Genomic DNA, 20,110 nt, shown 5'->3' with positions numbered 1-20,110 from the left:
GTCTCTATTATTTGTCCAATACATAACATAAATTTTCATTTAAAATACATTTCATTTTTCAAATAATTAATAAAATTGACATATACTAATTGTATTTTATTGTTTACTAACCCGCCCGTAGGGCGGGCCAAATCCTAGTACAATACTAAAAGGCAAATATAAGTCATGGAAAGAGTGTCCATAATATAGATTCTATATACACAAATAAATATAATATAACAACATAAGCTTGCTTTCCCCGATTCATATGAAAACTTTTTAAGTTATCCACCAAAGCAAATTAATTAAATCAATCAAATTGTTAGAATACAACAAATTAATATATAATTTTATTTTAAATTAAATTATTTGAAAAGTGTATTTTCATTAAAAACAAAATAATAAATAAGTAAAACTGATTTGATGGTAATTTTTATGACTTATATATATATATATCAATTATGTGAAAGAAATAAAAGCTTAATATGGAAAAATATCTTAAATACAAAAAACTCTAAAAATTAACCAAAAAAAACTAATAAAAATTAAACAATGATATCACTTGAAAGCTTATTAGACAATATTAATAAAATATTTAAGTGATAATTAGATAAATTTGATTTTTTTTTCCAGCCAAAAGTTTATTATTAATTAGCATCAGTTATTTCAAGATGTTTAAGAAATGATGGACAAAAAAATATGATGGACATAAATGATATATGAACTATGAATAGTACTTTGTAAAGCTGACTTAGATAACATATCTGCACATCCATTTCCAGTCCTTTTTGATGCCAAAATTCAATTTCTTCAGAGGAGTTATTTACACAAAGAGATCGTATGAGATATTGTTTTGATATTCAGATTTGTTTCTTGACTGTTAAGAAGATTGATAACTGTAAAAATGTCTCCTTCGAATATGATATGTCTATAACCGAGTTCCCAACATGAGACAAGTTTGTTTAAAAAGTATATAATTTCATTTTTCTTATATTATATAATAAATATACATTATTTGCTGATAATAAAAATATAGTTATTCATCTATCACAAATATCTATGCAAATATGTGAATCAAGTACAACAATCAAACAACATAATGATTTCGACAAAGAAAATTTTAAAAATATATTTATGTTATGTAGTCTTATTTTATATTCTTTAAATAATGTAATACAATATTATACATTATTTTTTTAGAATTGAGAAATACATATATCAGTTAGACAAATTAAGCGATAATTAGACAAATTTGATTTTTTTTTGCCAGCCAAAAATTTATTATTAATTAGAATTTAGTTATTTCAAGATGTTTAAGAAAGGATGAACAAAAAAATGGGCTGGACATAAATGATATATGAACTATGAATAGTACTTTGTAAAGCTGACACATCTGCACATCCATTTTTATTCTTTTTTGATGCCTAAATTCAATTTCTTCAGAGCAGTTATTCCATAAAGAGATCGTATGAGATATTGTTTTGATATTCAGATTTGTTTCTTGACTTTTAAGAAGATTGATAACTGTAAAAATGTCTCATTCGAATATGATATGTTTATAACTGAATCCCCAACATGAGACAAGTTTGTTTAAAAAGTAAATAATTTCATTTTTTTATATTATATAATAAATATAGATTATTTACTGATAATAAAAATATAGTTATTCATCTCTCACAAATATTTATGCAAATATATGAATCAAGTACAGCAATCAAACAACATAATAATTTCCACAAAGAAAATTTTAAAAATATATTTATGTTATGTAGTCTTATTTTATATTCTTTAAATAATGTAATACAATATTATACATTATTTTTTTAGAATTGAGAAATACATATAATATCTTATCTTACCAGACCATTGACTTGTGAAGTTTCATAACACAATTTTTAAAAAAATCTAGTTATGATATAAAAAGTTAACTCAGATCTTGAATTTTTTTACCAAACCATTGACTTGTGAAGTTTCGTAACACAATTTGCTTACTTGGGACAACTCTAATAATCTCCCCATTTCTTCTTGCTGCTCCACCACATCCAAACCATGTCCTGGAAAAAACTCATCACTTGTTGTTCAAGAACAACATCTAACAAATCATCTCGCCGCGAGTCCTCATCTTTGAAGAACGGAGGGCTACTAGTAGAAAAACTGATCCGTGTTTCGGACGGAGACTACAGTCCGTTTTGTGTATTCACAGAACAAGAGCTGAAGCAAGCAACCAAAGACTACGACCAAGATCTCGTCTGTCTTGTCGACGACAACTATAAATTGTTTCAAGGAGTTCTTGAGAACAGAGGAGCCGTGCTAATCAAGAAAACGAATGAACACGAAGAGCTCGTGGAGTATTGCATAAGGGAAATCGCTGTTGCTGCATACGTCAGCTCGAACATGAATCTGGTGAAGCTTCTTGGTTGTTGCTTAGAGAGCAAGGTACCGATTATTGTCTTTGAATACGTTAGTGGGAACCTATCAGATTACTTGCATAACAAGAAAGGGGTTATCCCATGGAGACAGAGGATTCGCATCGCTGCTCAGGTTGCAGACGCGATTGCTTATCTCCACTTAAGTAAACCACGACCTCTGATTCACAGACACGTGAAAACTGAGAATGTTTTGCTCGACGATAACTTGAACGCCAAGTTATTCGATTTCAGACTGTCTCTGGAAGTTCCAGAAGGTGAGACTTCTGTACAAGCATTAGTTGAAGGAACAATAGGGTTTCTAGCTCCAGAATCAGTAGTCACAGAACGATTCAACGAGCAGACGGATGTTTTCGCCTTTGGTGCTACATTAATCGAGATTTTGACTGGAAGGGAGCCTCATAATGTGTTCATTGGAGCATTTGATTATATGACTAACCATGACACTACTCCAGTTGCAGAGTCGTCTCTCATATCTGTTTCTTCGCCGAAACGAATAGATCTTTTGATGTTCTTGAAGGCCAATCTGATAAGGGACGGGAAGGATAATGCTTTAGAGGCTAGTGCAGAGCTCGCTGCTAGCTGTGTGGAGATATTGCCAGAGAAGAGGCCAACGATTGAAGAAGTAGCTAAGAAGCTGAAGCACATTCAGAACATGTAAAGTAAGACATATTTTTCTTTTTTTTGGTGTTGAAGTTGTCTAAAATATCAGTTCAAAAAAAAAAAGGTTGTCTAAAATAAAGAAACGGGGTGAAAGTCCTATTATGTAGAGTTGAGTGGTGAAAAAATAGAAAATAGTATATACTCCTTCCGTTTCAAAAAGTTACATATTATAGAAAAAAAAATTATTTCAAAAAAATGTATTTTTTTTATATTTTCAATGTTTTTTTTGTCAACTAATAATGAAAAATTATGAACTTCAAAAACATAATTGCATTTCTTGAAGTTTTACTGGTTTAGAAATATAGGAAATACTTTAAAATTACAAAAACTATGCATTAACAACTAAGTTTTATTATGTTTTATTAATAAATGTGAAAATCCTAAAACATGTGTTATTTTGAAACAGATGAAGTATTTTACAACAATTATACCAAAGTAAACAAAAATATTTTGATCGCCTCGCTGAACCAGAAAACTGGCCCTACGGTTTCGGATACTTTGTTTCATTCGGGATATGTATTATTGGTTTGGGTGAGTTATATTCACTAGTAGCGGTCCTGGGAGGAAGCGGGTGAAGCACTTGCTTTCGGCGCTTCCGGCTTTCCCAAAATAAATAAAATGTCGACATCCGACTCAATCAACCTATCGGCCTACAAAGGCTCTCCATTCTATACCCCTAGCCCTACATTACCCCCCTTTTCACCTTGAATTGGTGAAAGTATAAAATCTATTTTCTTAAAATCTTTATTAGTCTAGGTGGCATAGCAAGCATAGTATGTGTATTTTTGATCTTCGGTACATAGCTTTGTAACAATCCTTTTTCCTCAAAATTATTCCGGCCCAGTTATTTTAAAAAACTTTCGGCCCAAATGTTTTTTACTAGTTTGAGGGTCGGGCCTGGTTATGTTCAACAACAATTCTATCAAAGTAAACCGGAAATGTGATTCAATTTGATGTTTAGTTTAATTCGGCTTTCTAAATTTCCGAAATAACCAAATATTTGGGTTTCAGCGATATTTCGATTTATTTTCCAAAAAACTCAAAATATTTTGGTTAAATTTGGTTATTTTAATTAGTTTAGTTGTTTTGATTAATTTCGGATATTTCAATTACTATTAACTTTTCTGATTTTGAAAACTGAATCAAAACCTAAAACTAAAAATTTCTGTTTGGTTCAATCTGCAGGCTTACAGAGAACTATGGGAAACATGTTACAAAGTTGTAGTTCATTACCTAAATTGTTCAAAACAGAGATTGTGGGTGTAAATAACAAAAGGTAAAAGTATAAGGTCCCACCCATCATAGAAATAGGGTGAAAACATTATAAAGTAAAAGTTGAGACGTTACAATGCAATAAACGGCAAAATGTTAAACAAAAAGGAGTTTTTGTGGCTGTAACGAAAAAAAAAAGTGAAACTCGCCGGAAAACAAAGTATGAACCTTTACGACGACGAGTCTCTGAAGCAGGAGGTAATCTACCTCCACTCCCTCTGGCACCAAGGCCCTCCCACCCGAAACCCGATCCCCACCCCTAATATCAACCCGGTTCAGAGATCCAGGCCCAATTACATCCCTCCGGCGGATTTTCAGCTTCTCTCTCGCTACGGAGCCAACCCTATTCATCCCCAACCTCCCCTCAGCAACAAGCGCTCCAGACCCGGGTCGGATCGGGAATGGCCCGTGAAGGAGCTGCCCCGTTATCCTCCCACGGGGTGGCCTGAAGCCAAGCCGTGCAAAAAGGCGCGACCTTTATCAGATTCGGAGAAAGCTAAGCTCGCCGTGAGCCAGATTCAGAGAGACACCCACCGCGCTTGCCGCGAGTTTTTCGGCAAGAGAGCAACATCTGGTGAAGAATCGGATGCTGATGATGGAGGAGGAGGGGACGAGGAGTTTCAGTTTCTGTCGAGGCTGTTCGAGGAGAACGCGAAGCTGAAGGAGAGTTACGAGAAGAACACTGTGCACGGAGAAGTGTGGTGTCTTGTCTGTGGTGGGAGCGGCGAGAAAAGTGTGAGGAAGTTTAAGAACTGTTTGGCTTTGGTTCAGCATTCGCTTGCTATTCACAAGACTATGAAGAATCAGCATAGGGCTCTGGCCCAGGTTGTGTGCAATGTTCTTGGATGGGATGTTAACAATCCAGTTGCTTCAAGCCAAAAAGACTCTCAGGTTACATCTATACCTTGAAAAGAAGTTAGCATTTGCAACTGTTACATTGATTTGGTTTGTGTTATTATGGTTAAAGACTGGCTTGTAAATGCATTATGTTGTTGTAACAAAAGTTTAATCATATCCTTTGGTAGCTTTTGAATAGTTTTTATTAATGTTCTAGAAATCACAAAGTGGTAACTAGGCGACTAGAACTAGCTACTAGTCGGATTATTCGAGATGAGTCATATAATTTGGTAGCTTTTGAATAGTTTTGATCAATGTTCTAGAAATTGTTAGGTGGTAACTAGGCGCTAGAACTAGCTAATAAATCAGATTATTCGGTACCTATCCGAGGCCTAGGCGTTAACATATTATATTTTACATTTATATTAGATATTTTAGTTTTTTTTTTGTGTCTAATAATAATATTATTTTGTTGAACTATAAAAATCAGATATACAAAAAAAGAAATTAGACAAATTTATGGATTTGTACTGACAATATTGCTTGATTAAACAGATTTAGAGACCAATTTAACCGATTTATAATGGTTTAAACCGATTTGAATCACATAAATCGGATTTTAAGAAAATCTGGTTTTGATCATTTAGAAATGCTTTTTTTCTTTTCCTTCTCAGGCATTAGGGGTAGAGGCGACTGTGGAAGGTGCTACGGAGCTGCCTCCAGACCTAAAGAAGCTTCAGGAGAAAGAACATGTGATGTCTGCTGATGAACAAGCAAAGTCTGTTGTGTTACAAATGCAGCAGAATGCATCAGAAGCTTTGAAAGGCATATCTGTGAAGGATACTACTGGTTCAGTTGAGAATGGTGATGAACAAGTTTCTGAGGAGTTGGAGTCAATATCACGACTCTTCTCAGAGAACGTTGAGCTGAAAAGTTACTACGAGAAAAACTCTGAAGGTGGACACTTTGTCTGCCTAGTGTGTTGTGCTGCGACTGATAAGAAGATGATTAAGAGGTTCAAGCACTGTCATGGACTTGTTCTGCATTCTACTAAAACCCCGAAAATTGCAATAAGAGCTCACAAGGCTTTTGCTCGGTTCGTCTGTAAACTGCTTGGCTGGGAGTTTGATCATCTTCCACGTAGATTAGTGAAAGGTGGTGCTCCTCTTGTCGAATCTAGTGCCAACCAGAACACTGAGAAGCCCTCATTGATGCTCGAGGTAAGAAATTTTACAAAGAGAACAAGAACTCTTTTCTTAGTTCTTGTCCTATTGTTCATTAACTGAGTTGTGGTGTCACCTCAGGAACATATGAACGAAGACGAAGTCGATGTTCCACAGGAAAATAACGAGCCATGCGTTGGAAAGTAGATGGTAAGTATACTAACACACCTAATCACAATTTTCTTATATATAGAATCTTGTTTTTTGGGTTGCTTTCAGGCATTTGTCTGGTTGATCGATTGGTTGTGTTCGAACAATGAACATGATGTTTTTGTCTTCTATAAGCAGGATGCAAGCACAACCAAATAACACATTGTTCTCTTCTGGGAGTTCAATTTAAAGATTCAAGATAAACAAAGTTATGTAAATGGAGGGCCCTGAATCATCAGGTACCATTACTAGTTTTGTTCATCTCATAAGTCTTCTTATGACTTGCCAGACTTGGTGCAGAGTCCATCATTGACAATGTGTATACCAAACTATTTGATTCTGAATTTTCATTACTTAAGAATACTCTCTTCTTATCATTGAGAAATTTGGAGTATTCTAATCTTGAAATTTTAAAGATACTTGAAAAGAAAATGTTGCCAGACATTTAATAAATCATTTATTTATATAAGAGCACACACTAATATCTGGTGGCATATATACCAAAGATCTGGAGCAGTTTCAAAAATACCATTGCAAATGTGAACAGTTTTGAACTAAAAGCTGTAAACAACAGAAGATTTGTGGTATCTTTGTAAGTATCTAAAGATATGGGGTTGTATTATATACGCTAAACAGTATGAAGCTTTTAAATACGAGAAGATCTCGGGCAGATTTTAAAATACCAAAAGGGTTGGGCGTTTAGTAAATAGCATAAATAGACGAATAGTTTTGAAAATACCATCAGTATCTCTGCAACAGTTTTGAAAAAGATCCAAGGTGTTATATGGGATGTTCCAAAAGATCTGGAGCTATTTTGTAATAAAAACAACAATAACCGATCTTAATCACGTGATTAAAAAAAAATTAAAAACATTATCTATTAAGCTTTCTTGGCTGAACAGATAGGCATTTAATTAAAACACCTCAGAGGCAGTGTGACTCTAAAAATTCAGATAAAAATGGGGCTCGAAGAAGATGAAGATCGCCATCATACATACATCCAGATCTTGGTATAGGTAACGTCCTTCATCAAGCGTTCAGTTTCAGACACAAATGTAATCTCATGTCTGAATGAATATAATGTGTATCCAGGCATCTTTCAAGTAACGGTGTATGGTTCGTTCCTGCCACGTCATATTTTCTACCGTCTACACGCAATGTGTGCATATTTAAGGTGCTTGTTTGTTGCTCTTTGTGTTCTCTTGGGATGGTCTTCCTTCGATGTTGTATTAGCAGACCAGGTTTCAGTCGTTGTCCCTTTGCTGAAACTCAAAAGATCATCGAAGGTATTCTCAAAACTTTCCTTTATTCATCGTCTCTTTTGATCACTTCATTATTAATAGCTTAATCTGGAACATATTTGTTGGATATTAGGTTGTTTTCTACTGCCATTTCCCGGATCTCTTTTTAGCTAAACATACAACTGTTTCAGCTTTTGCTATTTTATGCAAACATTATCAAAATCTAAGTGATGTTACTCTTACTGTTGCTGGTAAGTGTTTCTTTTTCTAGGTCTGGGCGTTCGGGTTCGGGTCGGATCTTTTAAGTTTTTGCGTTTTCGGTTTCACCTTTCTTGGTCCCATTCTAAAATTTATTAGTATGAGTCGGATTTGGATAATAACACTTCGGTTTCGGTTCTAATTTGTAATGCATCCTAGAATTTGTAAAGTAATCATATATCATTTGGATTCTAGGTTTTTCTGTTCGGTTGGGCTTATATTGAAGTAAAATACGTAATTAAAAATCTAAACATAGGAAATATAATACTTGAACTGATCAAAAAAGAATTCAACACATATCAAATGCTTAATAATGATGATAATCTGAAAACTTAAAAAATCGTAACCCGTAACATGCGTGGTATGTATACATAACTATAAGTCATATATGGTCGATTTAGTTCGGTTATGTTTCGGTTATGGGTTAAACTGAACCGAAACCGATATCCGAAGTATCACAATATGAAACCCGATGGGTTATTTGCTGAATCCGCAACCAGTTTGATAACCCTTATTTCGGGTTTGGGTTTGGGTTTAGGTTTTGGTTTTCATGCCCATGCTTACCTCTTTCTTCCACAATCTTATATTGAGTGAAGGTTTACTGCTTGCATTCTCAGAATAAAACTTCATCACATCTTGTTCAACCGCTGAAAGAAACCAACTTCTTTCAAGCTGCTTGTGTCTCCTCTACACACCAAATCTTTTACCTTTTTCCTCCAGTTTTCAATCTCTTCTGATTCTCATGATTCAAAATCAAATGCTAGGATGAACATTTCGGTATTGTTCCGTTAGAAGCAATGGTTGCATACAAACCAGTGATAGCCTGCAACAGTGGTGGCCCTATGGAGACGGTAAAGAATGGAGTAACAGGATATCTCTGTGAAGCGACTCCAGAAGATTTCAGTTCGGCTGTGGGTAAGTTTCCTAGAGAATTCTGAGTTGGCGAAGAGGATGGGAAGTGAAGCTAAGAAACATGTTGAAACATTCTCTAGACGTTCGGTCAAAAGTTGAATCAGTATCTCGTTGATGTAGTTTCAAGTCCTAAAGAAGATTGAGATTCCTCTGTTGAGTACTCGTCCTGTTTCATTTTAGTTGATGTTTAAGGTAAAGAATGGAGTAACAGGATATCTCTGTGAAGCGACTCCAGAAGATTTCAGTTCGGCTGTGGGTAAGTTTCCTAGAGAATTCTGAGTTGGCGAAGAGGATGGGAAGTGAAGCTAAGAAACATGTTGAAACATTCTCTAGACGTTCGGTCAAAAGTTGAATCAGTATCTCGTTGATGTAGTTTCAAGTCCTAAAGAAGATTGAGATTCCTCTGTTGAGTACTCGTCCTGTTTCATTTTAGTTGATGTTTAAGGTTTTTGTACAAAGATAAAAAATTCAAAATTTTATACAATTTATTTTGGTTAAATGAAAAATATCATTAAATAAAATTAGCTCAACCAATAAAAAAAATGTATCATTTTGTAATTGATTACAAATTTCAAATGAGATTAAATTCTATTATAACGAAAACAATCGAACATCATTTATTAACAAAAAAATTCTTTAAAACACCGAATTAATTGTAACCGAAGGAGTAGTTATAAATTTTTCGTTATACAACAATGTTAGATCCGGTTAGAGACAACAATAAATAAACAAAGCTTCCCCTTCACATTAAGAAAAATTTTTAGGCTCTATGAATGTTGATTCTCTGTTCGTTCAAATAGAGACCCGTTTACAATCACAAGGGTCAAGACTCAAGAGGTACAAATAAACGAATATATAAAGTTGGTGTTTCACTTTGAGCCTTACTTGAAAAAATAAATTAAAATATAATCGAAGTGACATTGAGGATGGTTTGGTTGAAACGGTTTTTTTCAAGAGCTGCCTCTTGCAACTACCTGGTGCTTGAGTTTCCAAGAGTGAGCTCAAGATCATCAGAACCACTCACCTCATGTATCCTCTCTCCTTCCCATGCCTTCACCAACCCGTTTGCGCTACTCCCAAACGCGAACTCTGGAGGAGCCACCACAGCTTCAGACATTGGAACATCAGCTGTCTGAGGAATAGCCGGTGAACATGTCCCGCTTTGACCTGGTGTCCACATTCTTGACCCACCTCCTCCTCCTCCTGCTTCTTTGAATCCAAAAGGGTTTTGTGAAACAAGGCTAAACGTTGGTGAAGCTGGAACGCTTTGCGCGAGTTGAATCCCTGAGAACCATTCACAGTCAGGGATGGTCTGCTGCCTAGTGGGACTGGGAGGTGTTGAGGAGACGAAGAAAGAGTTGTTGATTTGTTGGTTCATTCCACGAGATGTTGGGGAGCTTAAAGGTGGGGTTACAGGAGCGCTTATGGAGCCTCCAGGGATGTAGAGGTAATTAGGGAGCCTTGATGAAGAAGAAGCTGAGGAGGATGATGTTGTTGAGAGGTGTTTGAGCCATGGGATGAGTGATTGGCCATCTCCAGGTGTGAGATTAGCGAAAGAAGAAGAAGCTGGACTCATGAAGTTGGAGGAGCATGGACTGCCACCTATCTCCATACGCTCTACTGGTCTACTACTTCCCTGAAAACATATCAAAACATAACTGATCAGATGGAGACTATAGAGAAACACGAATATATACTTACTCAGTTCCACAAAAATAATATTTATGAATTGTTTACACATATTAAGAAAACAAATGAATTTTCTATCATTTTCATTATTTTCTGCTAATTTCAATTTTAATAAAAAAAATATTACCAATAGTATTTTAATAAACTCAATTAATTTTATAAAAAGTTACAATTTACTATTATTAAATAACAAAAATTCATAGAAACACACAAAAGTTCTATCTTTTGTGAAACAATTTTTTTTCCAAAACTTTTTATCTTTGTAGAACGGACCGAATATTAAGTGATGAATGTGTTAATGGTAAGGTCTAGAGATGAGCAAAACTAAACTGAAACAGCAAGTAAGTAGTTGTCCCAATCAGCTAGGTCTAAGTCAAGGTTTCACATAATAAAAACTCTTTATGTTTCTTTAAACCGATGGAGTCAAGGATACTTGACCCGACAAAATATCATTGGACTCGGTTCTCGAGATTTGAACATAGACTTGAGAGACAATAAAGCAAAAGTGCACACATGCTTTTCCCAAACAAATCTACAGATCAAAACAGTACACTTTGAACTCTGTGCAATGACAGTTTAATCAACTTTTCTAGAGATCTATGCTACTTTGCTTTTCTCTTTTGGTAGGTATCATCTCAGAATAAGACTAGACCGAATCGCAAGTGAATCAAGACACTGAGAGAGAGAGAGAAAGAATCTTCTTTTAGATGAACGCATAACAAAAAGTTACACATAAAGAATCAAAACGTTTGACTAAACGCTCATCTAACGCTAACCTACGCGCAAGGAACACGTTAGAAAGCTAGAACTTCCCGGGAAGGCTCCGGCGCATGTTAGATCATGTTCCGACACTTTTTAAAGACAAAAAAGTAAGATCTAAAATGGCGAAAAGACCGAACCTTGCGATAAGTAGTGCCATCTGGTTCAACGATCCAACCAGCCTCGTTACAGAGTGCTTTAAGCACTTCGTTGTTGTCACAATGCTTGGGAAGCTCGTAGTTACCGTACATTCTCAACCCAGTAAAGATCTTCGCCGCGATCGCTCTCCGCCTTCTCTCTCTCCTCTTGTTGTTCTCTCTCTCCCTCCACGTCGGCATTCTCGTCCCTGACGTCATCACTCTGTTTTTAAAGATAGATCAAAGAGACAATTCTAAGGCTTAGCTTAAACCTTCTATGAAACAATTCCCTCAGATCTGGAAAGATCGATACTTGCGTGCTCAGACAATCTCCGATCACTCTTAAAAGTTTCAAGAAGCTTAAGCTAGTTTGACGATAAAGGTAGCTTAAGCTGAGCGCGGCGGATCAAGATGCTCTGTGGACTCTACGGTTGTTAAATTTTCCGGTGATCGGAGGAATTGGAGAAGAAGAAGATGAAGGAGCTTAAGCTAATCAAGAACTCTCTCGTGCCAAAGAAGAAGCTGTTTAATACTTTCATAACAAATAGGCTAGACTACCCAATTTACCCTACATTTAACCATATATTTACGAAACTGCCACTACGTGATGTCACGCGTGTCCTCCGGACCAAGCACGTGGGAACACATATCTTTACCCATGATTCACTACTAATTTACGAATTTGCCACACGTGCAATACTAACGTGATCCGGTTTACGAAATGCCACGAGACTGTTTTTGCTGACCTTTGGAAGTTTCCTTTTTCACGTGATGGTGCGTCCCCGGCGTGACCATGTAGGGTCCATAGAACAGTTTATTTCATTCGCGTGGGAACCACTCGCTGCAACGGTGGCTCGATAGTCAGACGTGGCCGCCGGGCTTGTGCCTCACCCACGTTCGTCTCTCAACAGAACCTTCTCGCTGTGTGTGTTCAAAGTTCAAACTGGTTGTTCGAAGGTGTTTCTGTCCAACATCAATGATTCAGGCAGAGAGACAGAACTTGCCTGATCATCGGCGTTACAGACAAGACACAAATAACTGTGTTTTTTACATTTTATAGAGAAAAATTAATCTATCTAAATATCGTTTTTATCATACAAGGTATTAGAAGTCCAAATCTATTAGTGTAAATACTAAAACATTTTTTTTTCAGCCCACGTATCGGTCTCTGTCCATGACGATGCCAAAATGTTAATTTTCCAGTGACCGGGACATGAACTCTGGTGGATTCACTGTATTGGGTTTTGCAGTTAATCACCACCACCACAAACCCTAGTTATTAGTGTAAATAAAATCATCATGATATGCGTCATTAAAAATATTATTACCAGTATTTCGAATGTGAATAAGATTAGCTTCCTCTTTGTAATTGACATGTCTATTATTTTTCTAATTTAATTGGTTTCAAACCAATTCTAATAAAATAAAATGTTAAACATAACCTCTGTTCTAAAACACGGGCGCCTAGCTGACTAGGCTTCCGACAGAAGGGAACCGCCCCGATTTCAGTCAAATCAGTGTAACTAATCTGGTAACCGAGTAATTGATGAAAAACCCGATTAATCAGCGATTAATCGCTTGAACCGATTTGAACTGTAAAAATATTAGACTTGTTTGTCAAATATTTGGGCCTTGTAACTAGTCCATTTGACTGACATCAAAAGATGAGACCTTATCATCTATATATAGTACACTTCGAGACTTCTCCCACTCACATTTTACCGATGTGGGACAAATCATTTGTAGGTTTTAAATTTTTTTTCCTTTACGTGGCAGTAATAAAAAGAAAGGATACAAGCTTTGCAAGACAGTCGAACTCTGAATCTCCAGACGCAGTAGAGACCTCAGAAACCATTAGACCATGCTGATTTTACATTTAGTTGTCACAAAAGTAATATATGTACGTAAATTTATAATTTTTATAATTAACTATTTTAAAAACTAATCCCCAGATTAATCCCCGATTAATCAGCTAGGCGCTAGGTCCGATCCGAGCGTCTGACTAGCGCCTAGCGAGTTTCTGAAGCTGGAACATAACTAATCATTCGAGCTATTTTCCTTTATATAAATTTAAACTGTTACAATTTCTTTCTTATTACAACTTGAAGAATATTTTCTCAGCTCAAGAAAATATTAAATAAACGAAATAATTGATTACTGTACCGGATCAAAACCGGAAACTTTAAAATTGTGAACCGGATTCTGTTCTAAAGTCACAACCGCTTAGCTAACAGTCTCAGTGTTTCCAGTGAGGACTGAATCTTCTCAGAAAGAGCTGTGTAGAGACATTTCTGAGCAGTTTCATCTAGCTCTTTGCCAGCTACAGATAGCACAGGCCATCTAGCTTCCTGAAGAGGAGGAACCATTACATGACGGGAGGCCGAGACAGCGGTCTCAACCATCATGGGAACATCAAACTCGATTGGTTCACCAACTACAACTCGAAGGTTCCTGTTCCACAGCGGTAAGGGTGGTCTTCTACCATACAAATACTTCTCCGGCATCATCTAAGTTAGTTAGAACAATGTAAGTAAGTGGCGAGTTTAGGACAACGGATGCTAGAGTTAGGACATGTTACCTCGTCAAAACCACGGTGGATAATTGGCAAGACGATTGGTGTAACAGGGCAACGAGCGATGAGGCTTGCAGTTCCCCATTTAAGACGTCTTATAGGCACATCATCTTGAAACACCTTTCCCTCTGGGAAGGTATGCAACTACTAGTCAATGATTAAAACCAAAAGGTTTAGAGTTCAGAAAAGATCTCACTATTTGTTCAAATGTGCAAGACAAGTGTTCTAAAAATCAGTCTATGTGGTGCCTAATTAGCAAATCGGATCTAAACGAAACAATTTTAAAAAAAAAATCAGCCTAGACGTTTAAGAAATTGGTCTACTTGTCATCCTTAACAATAGTCCTCTATACGGCGCCTAACCACCACCACCTAGCAATTTCTTGAACATTAAGAGTAACTTACCCATGATCCATCTTTTAATCGGTCTAGAGCTTCACTCATGTGTTCTTGGTAGATTCCACCACCTCTAGTTATAGGTATACACTTGCCTGCTCATAAGAACTCGTTAACATTTCATCTGAAAAGAAGCAACAAAACAAAAGAGAGAGCTTACCAGTGCGGAAGATGTAGGAGAAAACAGGGTTCTTGAAACATATGTCCTCAGCCGCAAGAACCCATCGAGCCAGCTCTGGATCAAGGGAAAGAAGACCCTTGAACCCTCCCCACATTACTGGATCATCTAAACTAATTACAAGAAGAAAAAAATGAAATAGCTCAACATTGAGATGACAAGAAGGAAAGAAAGAGATTATTATTAAAAAAAAAAGGTTTTAAAATTTTTGAACTAACGTGGACATGTGATTACTAACAGTGATGAGAGGGACACCAGGTGGTCGTGAACGGACAAGAGTCTTAAGAGTATCTGCATTGTGAACTGTGGTTTTGTTGCAAAGATTCGCTACTGCTCTCGCAAAGGCACCAACGGCTGTTATCACAGCTTTCCTTGGGATTCCTCCCAAGTGATCAGATCTTGCTGCCCATTCTGTTATCCTCCCCATTGTATAAGCCTCAAGCTTCAAAGTTCTCACCTTTATAGCAACATATCATAACAAAAGCTTAAGTAATCGAAATGTAAGAACTTGAAAGGCTAGTTAAACACAAAACTCGATGCAAAGATTCCGTAACTAAGTATCATTTCCTAAGCATCAATCTCTAAACAGTAAAGACCGAGTAATCTGGGGAACTCTAAACGACAGAACTGAACTATTAGAAACGAGTCTACTTTAAGATCGAGACGAAACTTCCAAAAAGATGAAGACTTACGATTAGAAACGAGCGAGACCACACGATTGGTCTAAGAGGAGAAACTGAAGAAGCTTTGCTTGGGAGAAGAAACTCAGAGGGCAGTAGTGTTCGGACGGAGAAGAACGGTAGAATTTGGTTGGTCTGACTCGGTACATTAGATGAGAATACCGGAAACTTTTGTTGGTCGGTAAAAGTAGAGATGACAATCGTGGATCTGGACCGCGGGCCTAGTCCGTAAAGGACTGTCGCGGGATGGTATTGGGACGAGGTTTTCTAGGCCCGCAAATTTGCGAGCTTCGCGGGACGGGTCTTTGCGGAACTGGGTTTTTTGCGGGATGGGCCGGAACGGGTCATGCGGGATTACATGGACCCTCATTTTTTTTCTTCATTTTTTATTTTACCTGAAAAAAACGAGAAAGAGAGGGAGAAGAAAGCGATTCTTGTGACTTTTCCCCCAGAAAACATAAGGAATTCCGGCGATGATGATTCGAGTTCCGGTGATGATGATTCGAGTTCCGACGGTTACGACTCGAGCTCCAGCGATGATGATTCGAGCTCTGGTGGTGTTTTGATTTGTTTTTTTCTTTATATTACACACAATTATGAATTGTTTTATTACAATGTGATATTTCTTGTTTAAGTTGATTGGTTTTATTTTCAGTACTGTAAAGTGGTGTTTTTCTTAAATTAAATTAGGTTATAATGGTGTTTTTTAGGAGAAAAGTTAGTTGTATAACACGTCACTTGTATAATTTGGCAAAGTGATTCACGAATTTTTTTGCAATCCAAATAATTAAAAAAAGAGATGGTTTGATGAAGACATACAATACTTAAGCCAAATTATTATAAAGACAACAAATTAATCAGATTCAAACTTAACAAAAGCTTATGCTTATAACAGAAGAAGACTTTTAACTCAAGAACGCAAGCACAAACGGAGCTTTGTGACATTGATTTTGATAAGGCTTTAGTGAAGCTTAATGAGCTCTCTTCAACTCTCTTACACAACTTTTCTACTTGAACATTCATGAAAGAAGTTGTAACAGACGGTTTGATAAAGAGGCGTCCCGCGGGACGCCCTGCGAAGGCCTATATATTCTGCGGTACGGGTTTAGATCGGCATTTTGAAGATCGTAACCTGCGTGGGATAGGCCCGCTGTGATCCGCTCAACGACTAACCTGCTGCGGTACGGGATGGGTAAACCTGTTTGACTTCTCTAGGTAAAAGGAAGACAGGCGAATACCAAGAAGAGTAACTGGGCTTTAGTGAGCCCATCACATAGAAGAGATCAAGAAGCGTAACTGGTTCAATACCGAGAGAAACACACAATTATACGAGTTGGAATCCAAAGAATGGTAGCGCGGTTAAGCATTCTAAAATCTTCACTCTTCAAGACCATGTAGAGGATGTTAAGCTTTTGGAAGTGTTTTAACTAACTAGGACTTCTTGTATCTTACCGGTATCTATTTTCTGCAATCTGTGATCGATTTATTTATTAACAATCCTTTGTTGGTTCGTATGCCAAATATTTATTGCTAAAAAGACAAACATAACACCAATTCCAACCTTTGAAACGATCCAGTTCCAAAGCGATAACAAACAGAACAAGAAGAGAAATCACCCAGCGAGCCAAAACAATAGGCTCCTTTTAACTGAGATAAGAGATACATGCACTTCATATAACTGATTCACTTGAACAAACACACAAGACTGAAGACGTTCTTATAAACGGGATCTTGGTTGTGTAAAAAGGTATACTTCGTCATAACCCTTCCTGCAATATAGATAATCCAAAGAATCGTTAAAAACATACAACAAGAAAACAACAAGAGAGTTGTGTAAAGATAGTCCAAGTGGCTTTACCCTGCGTATCCGCAGTACGTAGGCTTGTAGTTGTATATAAGGTTCTTCAGCACTTTTTCAGAAGATGGTCTGTTAAGAGACTTCCTAGCTTCACTGCACCAACACACACATCGAAAATCCATCAGAAAAGCAAGTACAATTTTTTTTTGATTCTGAAATTGACTTAAATGTCTGTACACCTAAAATGCCAGCAAAATTAGGAAAAGTACAATTGTTTACATAAATGAAAAAGAAATAGCAGATTTTTTGAGGTAGTATAAAGACTTGCAAATTATTCATTCACATAATTAATATACAAACCCTTAAACGGGTATTTGCATCAATCATGTTTTGTTCTCTTTAAGTTTCTTGTTTTTTGCGTTTGTTCACAACAAAAACGTTGCTAGATAAATGTGGAAACCTTCTACGCTGATTAGAGATGTTACCTGACTAGATAACTAGCAGCGTACTGTGTCACCTGGATAGCGTCAGCTGAGTGTGGAATTTGAGATGAACCCCATTCAAATGCATTTTTCTACAGAGCATATGAATAAAAATTGTTCACCAATAGAGACATAAGAAGTGTATAGCAAGTAGAGTATATACCTCAGGATGCCACTGGAAGCCAGTTATTGGGTACTTCTTTGCTTTAACGGTTGAAACATAAGTCTGCAAGGAAATATAGTTCAAGAGTAAAGGTCAATTTCAAGAATATTAGAAGAATCCTTACTCATGGTTTATATTTATTACTACCTTGCTGTTTTCATCAATGCAGGTTGTCACAATTTCAAAGAAACTAGACAGAGCATGATTGGCTTTAAATTTTTCTGGTGTGATACCCCACTGAAAAATAATTAACAATTTATATTAGCCAGAATATTGAATGTTAATGAAGTTTTAGAGAGTTCCATAATATATTCTGCTTCAAAAACTAGAGGTCACAATACTAACCCTGTGTTTCTGCATAACCAAACAGTCTGTACTGAGTTTTCTCAACAACTCTGGAGGAAATCTGCAAAAAGTATGACGCAATAAGATTATGAGTAGAACAGTTTTACAAAACTAAAAGAATCATGAAGAAAGCTATGCACCTTTGGAATAAGGTTCCTTCAATATTAACATTTTCAACGAACTGGAGACTTGACGCATTATCTTCTGCATCAAATCTTTGAAGAATGCCTCTGTCCTGTTATTACAAAGACAAAGAGTAGATGTAGTATGGAAACTGCAGGTTCCCAAAGTGCTGCACTATACTGTATTCACTCAGATCTATATTCAAAGCAAACGAGAGTTTGTAAAGAAGAAAAGAGTCACCTGACTAACGATGATAGACATAAGCTCGAAACCGAGACATATGCCATATATTGGAAAATGCTCTCCAGCATCATTTCTCTCCAACGTTTTCTGTAACAAACATTATGTAAATACATATTGATGTAACATGATGAAACCAAACATTGTAAGAGTTGAAAGATGGCAACTTACTTTGAAGATTTTTGTAACCATGTCGAAATACTCATATTTTTTAGCCCAACCACCAGTGAATATCACACCATTGACTAGCTCTAGCTTCTGTACTTCACCAAAAAAGACATAACTAAACTGAGTGAAGCCAATGTTTTAAACACAAAGGAGCAAGGCTTCAGAGAACAGAATATGACCTTGAAGAGAACATCTTCAGGCTCGTTATAGATGAGAGGGATGACACGTGCTCCACCTGCTTCCGCGAACTTCACGTAAGAAGCTGCGATGTAAGTCGAGGTAGTATCATTGCTCAGCCTACCCGACGCTCCATCTCCAGGGTGGCTCAGTATCCCTATGACCGGTCTGTGGTTCAGGTTCGGATCAGGGGAGGAGCAAACTGGATTCGAAGAACCGTCAGCGCCGGTTTGACTAGGGAGGTATATGGAAGCAGGAGCCTTGGCTACACCGATGTCCAGGAGTAGGAAGGGTAGACAGAAGCAGAGCTTCCACATCTTGGAGCCAAATGGTGAAGGATTCGCAGCGTTGACCAGGAGAGATGTGAGTGATCTAGCTTTTATTTATCCATCGTCAACGTCATCTGAATCAAATCGTGGAACTCCACGCACACTCTTTTCGAAAACCAATCTAAACTTTTCTTTCTATATTCATTAAAAACAGAAACGTGTTTTGTACTATTTTATACTCCCATCTGTTTCATTATAAGCCTCATTTTATTTTATGTTTCGGCACACGAATCAAGGAAACAATTAGGTAATGATTGTTTTGTTAGTTTTTAGTTTTTAGTTTCTAGTTTTTAGTTTTTGGTTTTTGGTTTTTAGATTTTGGTTTTTAGTTTTTGATTTTTGATTTTGCAGTAGATTTTAGCTTTTTGAAAATCATGAATGGTTGTTTTAGATTTTGGTTTTTAGTTTTTGGTTTTTGCTTTTAAAATTAATATAATATTTTTATAAAAATAAAATATTTATTCCGAAAAATAAAATATAAAATACAAACATCAAAACGCACATAAACTTATTTAATAAAATTATTTTAAATAAAATTCGAGGTGTTAAAAATATTTAAATAAAAAACTTCAAAAAACAATATAAATTATCAACAATATAATTTTTTGTAATGACTAACTTCAAATAATATAAATTATAAACAAAACTGTAGATACAATAAATGCAAAAATAATATATATATATATATATATTTCTATGGTTTGTTATTTTCTGTAATTTTTTAGTTTTTCTAAAACTAATGATATAAAAATAATAAAGATTTATTTTAAATTTTGGTTTTTTAGTGTAGTTTTAGTTTAAATATATTTTATAACTTTGGTAAAAATAATAATTTTTTGTAATTTAAATATTATATAAAATTAAAAGCTGATTTAAAAAAAAAATAATAAATGTATAATACTTATAACTAAAGA

General features: G+C 36.1%; 5 protein-coding genes across 27 annotated transcripts; 2 read left to right on the top strand and 3 right to left on the bottom strand.

Moving 5' to 3' along the window:
- The first annotated feature begins 1,545 nt into the window (after positions 1–1,545).
- On the top strand, positions 1,546–4,412 carry LOC106378189 (putative wall-associated receptor kinase-like 16). The gene is made up of 2 exons (XM_013818358.3): positions 1,546–3,067; positions 4,254–4,412. Exon 1 carries the CDS (start codon positions 2,029–2,031, stop codon positions 3,064–3,066), a length of 1,038 nt encoding a protein of 345 aa, XP_013673812.1. The 5' UTR covers positions 1,546–2,028; the 3' UTR covers position 3,067; positions 4,254–4,412.
- A 9-nt stretch (positions 4,413–4,421) lies between these two features.
- On the top strand, positions 4,422–9,482 carry LOC106398023. Of its 20 annotated transcripts, none has more exons than XR_007319267.1 (8): positions 4,424–5,231; positions 5,852–6,397; positions 6,482–6,550; positions 6,689–6,789; positions 7,453–7,566; positions 7,643–7,836; positions 7,925–8,042; positions 8,814–9,482. XR_007319267.1 is itself a non-coding variant. In XM_048747420.1 (4 exons), the coding sequence occupies exons 1-3, from the start codon at positions 4,503–4,505 to the stop codon at positions 6,545–6,547; spliced, it is 1,341 nt and encodes a 446-aa protein (XP_048603377.1). In that variant the 5' UTR covers positions 4,422–4,502; the 3' UTR covers positions 6,548–6,550; positions 6,686–6,944. The 20 variants fall into 20 exon arrangements, 2 of the variants coding, with proteins under 2 accessions (XP_048603377.1, XP_048603376.1); XR_007319262.1 differs by having other exon boundaries at positions 8,667–9,482; XR_007319256.1 differs by lacking the exon at positions 7,925–8,042 and having other exon boundaries at positions 7,504–7,566.
- Positions 9,483–9,686: 204 nt separating this feature from the next.
- Positions 9,687–12,088, bottom strand: LOC106381434 (BES1/BZR1 homolog protein 4). The gene is made up of 2 exons (XM_013821329.3): positions 11,550–12,088; positions 9,687–10,597 (listed from the first exon to the last, which is right to left on the bottom strand). Exons 1-2 carry the CDS (start codon positions 11,763–11,765, stop codon positions 9,932–9,934), a joined length of 882 nt encoding a protein of 293 aa, XP_013676783.1. The 5' UTR covers positions 11,766–12,088; the 3' UTR covers positions 9,687–9,931.
- A 1,496-nt stretch (positions 12,089–13,584) lies between these two features.
- LOC106379509 (N-acylphosphatidylethanolamine synthase) lies at positions 13,585–15,571 on the bottom strand. 4 transcript variants are annotated; one of them, XM_013819444.3, is made up of 6 exons: positions 15,384–15,571; positions 14,910–15,148; positions 14,674–14,799; positions 14,523–14,608; positions 14,125–14,262; positions 13,585–14,053 (listed from the first exon to the last, which is right to left on the bottom strand). In XM_013819444.3, the coding sequence occupies exons 2-6, from the start codon at positions 14,986–14,988 to the stop codon at positions 13,760–13,762; spliced, it is 723 nt and encodes a 240-aa protein (XP_013674898.1). In that variant the 5' UTR covers positions 14,989–15,148; positions 15,384–15,571; the 3' UTR covers positions 13,585–13,759. The 4 variants fall into 4 exon arrangements, with proteins under 4 accessions (XP_013674898.1, XP_013674899.1, XP_013674897.1 ...); XM_013819445.3 differs by having other exon boundaries at positions 14,674–14,804; positions 14,930–15,148; positions 15,384–15,569; XM_013819443.3 differs by having other exon boundaries at positions 14,674–14,804; positions 15,384–15,549.
- Positions 15,572–16,875: 1,304 nt separating this feature from the next.
- On the bottom strand, positions 16,876–19,339 carry LOC106381435 (gamma-glutamyl hydrolase 1). The gene is made up of 10 exons (XM_013821330.3): positions 18,870–19,339; positions 18,694–18,780; positions 18,523–18,612; positions 18,300–18,394; positions 18,160–18,220; positions 17,962–18,051; positions 17,815–17,877; positions 17,655–17,743; positions 17,230–17,322; positions 16,876–17,140 (listed from the first exon to the last, which is right to left on the bottom strand). The coding sequence occupies exons 1-10, from the start codon at positions 19,182–19,184 to the stop codon at positions 17,089–17,091; spliced, it is 1,035 nt and encodes a 344-aa protein (XP_013676784.1). The 5' UTR covers positions 19,185–19,339; the 3' UTR covers positions 16,876–17,088.
- Between the last annotated feature and the right edge of the window lie 771 nt (positions 19,340–20,110).

Source organism: Brassica napus, chromosome C2 (assembly GCF_020379485.1).
Source record: "Brassica napus cultivar Da-Ae chromosome C2, Da-Ae, whole genome shotgun sequence".
NCBI lineage: Eukaryota > Viridiplantae > Streptophyta > Magnoliopsida > Brassicales > Brassicaceae > Brassica > Brassica napus.
Note: the sequence above shows the minus strand (reverse complement) of the source record. Positions and strands in the feature narration are given on the sequence as shown.